The sequence below is a fragment of the Cottoperca gobio genome, unplaced genomic scaffold, assembly GCF_900634415.1.
Source record: "Cottoperca gobio unplaced genomic scaffold, fCotGob3.1 fCotGob3_174arrow_ctg1, whole genome shotgun sequence".
Classification (NCBI taxonomy): domain Eukaryota; kingdom Metazoa; phylum Chordata; class Actinopteri; order Perciformes; family Bovichtidae; genus Cottoperca; species Cottoperca gobio.
Genome location: NW_021166822.1, coordinates 113,088 through 119,370, shown reverse-complemented (window position 1 = coordinate 119,370; position 6,283 = coordinate 113,088). Strand labels below are relative to the sequence as shown.

Sequence of the window (6,283 nt, the reverse complement as noted above, 5' to 3'; positions counted from 1 at the left end):
TTCCTGAATCTCTGGGTTGGTTCTGCTATGCTGTTGCCATAGCTACGTGTAGTCCTCAGATGACAGGGCGAAGTCTTCGTGGGGAAACCTCGCCGAGCGTCGAACTCACAGCGCTCCTCTTCCTCTGAGGGAGTCTCGCTGTCACACGATGCTTTTGTGTTCTGCACGTTTCACGTTATTTATTAAAAATGTATTATTTATCTTCTTCTACATCTTAAACATCAGAATGTATTTTCTCACTGTAATTACAACGTTTAATTATTGTGTTTAAACTTCTTCGTCTCTTCTGCGTCTCCTTGTTGTTCTCCTTTGTTTGTGTGTTTGACTAAAAATAAAGGTTTTAAAAAAGATGCTTGGTCTTCCAACAGACTGTAGTTTGGAGAAGCACCTGAGCACCTTTCTCTCATCTTTGCTCAGTTCAACTCTTTGAGCTCAAACATTAAGAATCGTTCACAGAAATGTTTGTTTTCATGTAAACTCTTAAACTGACAACAATGTAACAATGTAATGTTTCCTCTGAAATGTAGAAGTATAAAGTAACAACATGGATTTACTAAAGTAAAAGTTCCTCAAAATGTGCTGAAGTGCAGTAAAAGTAGTGAGTTGACGGAGAGAAGTCTCTAGAACATAACTAGAAACACAAAATAAAAAGACACGACGCACACGTAGGAAACTTATACAGATTAATAATCCATTTCATAATTCATTATTTAAGTTATTAGTTTTTAAATGGAAGAACATGATCAGCTTGAACATTTTGTATCGTTGAGACAAAACAAAACATTTGAAAATGTTTTTTCTGGACCAAACTGATGAAATGCTTCATGAGAGAACGTTTGGATGAATCTACAATAAGAAATCCTTATTTGTACTTCATGTGCACACACTGACGCACTATTCACATCTGAAGTCTGAGCAGAAACTCTCATTCAGCAACTTCCTGACTCAAGACCACACACACACACACACACACACACACCGCAATGCAGAGCCATAAATTTGACGAGCGATCTCCACATGTTCCCTTCGTGTGCAGGAGAACAGAAATCATTGCTGCGGCCTTTTTATCTTTTCACATCTTCAAACATTAACCTTCTGCGGGCTCTCTGAACTCGGTGACCTTTGACCTGTCTGTGCGCCACACCTGTGAGAATCTGGACGATGAAACGAGGTCAAAGGTTCACTGTTTGTGTTTAGACCTGCAAATGAAGAACAGTCACCCAAATAATAGACTTTTAAATCTTTTAATATTCAAAAAATACTTCAATTTTGGCTTCTTGGTACATAAACCACCTGGATCTGCTCCTCCGTTAATACAGTGTCGCTCTCTACTGTTTGTTAGGAAATGAAAAGTGCAAAGTGGTGGACACTGGTCCTCAGGCCACCAGCAGAGGACAGGCTACTTCAACAGTCAGCTGACATCCAGAAGTGACCCGAGCCACGTGCCAAATCAAACGTGTTTCCACAGCAGAAATGAAAAAGTCCTCAGTGAGCTTCTCCTTCAGAGTCTGTGTTGAAGCAGCAGATGAACGGGCCCGCCCGCTCCTCCTCCTACATATGAAAAGTCTTTTCAACTTTCTTTTCTTAACTTGTCTTTTTTGGTTATTATGTATTGTATATCCTGCGGCCAGCCTGCTGTATGCAGAAGCGTTCAGCACAGCTTCACAGCTTTAATCCAAACTGAGGATATAAAATAAAAAGAAATCACTGCAAAGTAAACCTGTGAAGGACTACAGCTCATCAGACTGGAACACTGTCCCCCGACCAGCAGACGTTACCGCTTCTTCTTCTGCTTCAGGGATTTCCTCCTCTTCATGATCATTTCATACAGTTTGTCCATGCCCTCGTGCAGCCCCTCGCCTATTATAGCACATGCAGGCTGGATGTGATAGGTGGTGGAGGGGGTGAGCTCGTGCAGAGCCAGCTGCTTCTCTATATCCGCCACCGGGAGAGATTTGGGCAGGTCCTGCTTGTTGGCGATGACCAGCAGCGGGGTGCCCTGGTTCTCCGCGAACTTGGTGACTTTGTGCAGCTCAGTCTTGGCCTCCTCCAGCCTGTCAACGTCCACAGAGTCCACCACGTAAATGATCCCGTCGGTGCAGCGGCTGTAGGACTTCCACAGGGGCCTCAGCTTCTCCTGGCCTCCCACGTCCCAGAAATGACAACTGATGCCCTTCGCGGTGCCGTTACTCAGCTTGATCTTCTCCGTGTTGAACCCGATCGTAGGCACCGTGTTGACAAACTCGTTAAATTTGAGTCTGTAGAGGACTGTGGTCTTCCCCGCAGAGTCCAGCCCCAGCATGACGATGTGCAGAGACTGGAAGGCAGAGATGTTGGAGAAGCTGTTGCCCATTCTGGCGTTTTTCTTTCTGCAGCTGCTGCAGGTTGTTTTTTGTTTATTTTTTATAAATCCACCTCTGGTTCTGGAGATAAAGCAGCTCCGGTGCTCGTTAATCCCGAACAGAGGCTGATTCTGGCTCCGCTGTGGCGCTCAGCAGCAGCAGGGGACGCGGTGCGCCTCGGCAGGACGCAGCGCGCCGTTCATTAGTATTCTCCTCACGCACTCGCATCCATTTGGCCACAGAGAAGCTCCCACAGTTAACAGGCTCCTCCAGGACAGTGTGGTGATAACACCCTAGGTGTATCCTCTGATGCAGCCCTGCAGGATCACACGCTCCCTCTGGAAGTAGCGCACAAAGAGATGCTCCTTTCGGGCTTCTGGCTGCGCCCTGCTCCTGTGGTCTCACCGGGAAAACAGCGTCCTCCGCTCGGTGTGTCGGGGCGCTCCTCTCCTCACGGCCGCTGCAGCTGCTCTGTTGTGAGGCTGACAAAACAAGACCGCAAAACAAGAGGCGGCCCCGCTACGCTCCACCCCGCCGGGACATGTGCCAATGAGGCGGTGCGCGTCCTCACGAGCTGCCGTGTGATCCGGTTCCTGCAGAAAACCGAACACTAGCAGAACAGAAACTTCACGTGCACCGTGCGGCTCATAATAACATGTTGAATGAATTAAAGTGCGACAGAAAGAGTTCAAGCTTCGAGCTCATTCAAGTGTTTCCGTCACAGCAGAATACAAAGAGAGTGAAGTGTGAACATGTATGAACACACAGAGTTCCACCCTCAATGTTGTTATCTTCTGCTAGTGGGGACGCTCTGGGGTCCGTGCTGTGCACGTGCGCCATCTTCTGGTGCGCATGAGCAGGAACATGAAGGACAAAGGAAGCTCTGAGGAAACCAGAGATAATCAATTCAAAGAAAACAATGTCGAAGTTGACATTTAAAATATATACTGAGGGGCATTTTGAAAACAACCTTTAAAAGAAAAAGAGAATAATATGAATAAACAGCCCTTAAAAATATTTTAATAATATTATAATAAATGTAATATTAAAATATATATTTTAAATAATTAAAATGTTTAATGCAACCAAGAACAAAGTGAATCAAGAATGTTGGTGTTTGAAAATGAAACATATATAAATGTATAACATCTTATTAACAAACAAACAAAGACAGACGAGGGAAAGAAAACATACAATTTAAAAATCCAGATTAAATACAATAAATAAAATAAATCATAAACCAGAACTGTAATATGTATCCAGTTAAAACTGTATATTAGTAAATATTGATCATAATAATGTACAAAGAGTTATGTTAATAAAAACACAGCATAATACAACACAACATAGTTATTAATCTGCGGCTGCAGGATTCTCTCCTCTGAACTCGGCTGCAGGACATTGGCTGAAAACGAGATCTGACAGACGTCATGACGTGTTGTTGTAAATGTCTTCATGCACATGAACAGCACGAGATGTTGCTATAAACACAGCTTTAGCACCACCTAGTGAACACCACGAGATCCGGCTGCAGGGTTTCACAGCAGATCTAATATAATAAAGAAATAAAAAGCACAATTAAAGGGTAAATGTTGTAAAGCTCAGGGAGACACGGAGGAGGATCCTCTCCAGGACGCACAGACGTGTACAGAATCAACAACATAGTAAAAACATGATATGATGAGATCTTACAAAGATCCAGGAGAAGCTGTATCGCTGACATAAAGACCCTGCACACTTTTCCTCCAGCGTCATCATGAGGTTCACATTCAGGGTTTGGGGTGAAATGTTTCCCCTCAGGATGAATTATAATAACTTCAGCGTTTAGAGCTAATCAGCTAATGTTGGCATATTAAGATGATGACTTTTTATTATATATATATATTATTATTATTATTATTATTATTATTATTATTATTATTATTATTATTATTATTATTATTATTATTATTATTATATTTATATATTTTTTATTATCATTATTTATTTTTTCCCCTTCATTTTATTATTGATATTATTATTATTATGATTATTTCTTAAATTATATTTTAAACTATTATTATTATTAATTTTGTTCTCCCTTCATTTTATTATTATTATCAACATTTTTATTATCATTTATTTGTTCCCCTTTATTGTATTATTAATTATTCATTTTATTATTATCAATATTATTTTTCATTATTATAATTATTAGAAATAGTATCTTTATGTTATTTTAATATTATTATATATATATATTTATTTTCCTTCATTTTATTATTATCATTATTATTATTATTATTATTATTATTATTATTATTATTATTATTATTATTATTACTAAGGGCGACCTGGGACGTCCCATCACTGTGAGATCTTGATATCAAAAACATTTATCACCAAACGATTTAATCAATTAATTGAAAAAATAAAATATTACTGAATTATTAATTATGAAATACAAGTTGTTGAAGATCTGGTGAGTAATATTCAGTGGTGGAAAAAAAGCATGAAAGTTATTATTTCTCTTTGGTAAAAATATCAGAGTGTTAATTAAAACACATATACTGTATATTTATATTTATATATAATATTATTACAGATGCAGGAAATCTAAACCTTAGTGCCTCAGATTTTATCATCTGGTCGTGATACATGATCGTGACATTAAAAAATTAAACATTGATATTATGATATTATCGTGTTGGCAGATGTGAATCTTTTTTGTTCATCAATTCTTCCGTTTGCCTTTTTATTATTAATTTTATTATTATTTTGAGAGTTAATTTGCCAATAAATAGACAAAACACACGATAAACAAAATTAAAGATTAATTTCATTGATGGCATTAATACAAATAAGAAATCTCTCTATTTATATTGTGATAATATTGTTATTTAGTTAATTAATTTAGCTGCAAAGATCTGAATCATGACTTATTCTGGTCGTTTGTTTTAATTAAATCTTAATCTGTCAGATAAATATAGCGCAGTAAATATACAATATATTTCTTCTCTTAATGTCAGTAGATTAGAGGTTTAAAGTAACACATTTGCTTTGGTGTATTGGTGCAAAACTTAAACACAGTGAGAGGAATTATAATATAAAATAAGAGTAAATATTGGAAAAGAAATATGTGCAAGAAACATAAATATAGAAAAAAGAAAATGCAATAAAAATATAACAAATCACTTTGAAAAAACATGCACACAATAACTCCAAGGCTTCATTCTGTACCTGCTCCTCACGTTCAGACTTCCTGAAGACGAGATGGCACTAATGCTCTGCTACTCTCCTCCACCAGGTGGCAAACTGTGTTTTTTCTCCCACATTCAGCTGTCAGATGTTTTCTTCCCCCGCGCGCCCTGAGCTGCGATGTGACACCAACATCAGACACAACGGAGATGTTTGCTCCTGTTTGTGAGACAAAGTCAGAACAGACGGCAGCTCAGTGTGGAGACGGAGCTTAATGCATGAGGAGAGAGGTCTGAACATGTTCCACACACACACACACACACACACACACACACACACACACACACACACACACACACACCACACACACACACACACCACACTCACACTCACACTCACACACACACACTCACACACACACACACACACACACACACTCACACTCACACACACACACACTCACACACACTCACACACACACACACACACACACACACACACACACACACACACACACACACACACACAAACTCACACATATTGTTGTCTTCACATTTGGAACCATATAATTATATTCTCAATAAAATATCTAAATGTTGTGTATGAAACACACATTTGTGTAAAATAAAAAATTTTGTAAATATCTGAAAATTATTATTAAAATATCCAATAAAATGATATAATATAAAATATATATATCCGACAAAATAAAAGTAAATATCATAGAAAACAATTGTAAAACATCCGAAAATAATCATTATAAT

At 38.4% G+C, this 6,283-nt stretch overlaps 1 protein-coding gene across 1 annotated transcript; it reads right to left on the bottom strand.

Moving 5' to 3' along the window:
• Positions 1–1,228: 1,228 nt before the first annotated feature.
• Positions 1,229–3,067, bottom strand: LOC115004743 (ADP-ribosylation factor-like protein 4C). The gene has a single exon (XM_029426412.1). It carries the CDS (start codon positions 2,351–2,353, stop codon positions 1,775–1,777), a length of 579 nt encoding a protein of 192 aa, XP_029282272.1. The 5' UTR covers positions 2,354–3,067; the 3' UTR covers positions 1,229–1,774.
• Between the last annotated feature and the right edge of the window lie 3,216 nt (positions 3,068–6,283).

Excerpts from the sequence above, each read along its gene's own strand:
- LOC115004743 (XM_029426412.1), bottom strand. The coding sequence starts at position 2,353 with ATGGGCAACAGCTTCTCCAACATCTCTGCCTTCCAGTCTCTGCACATC.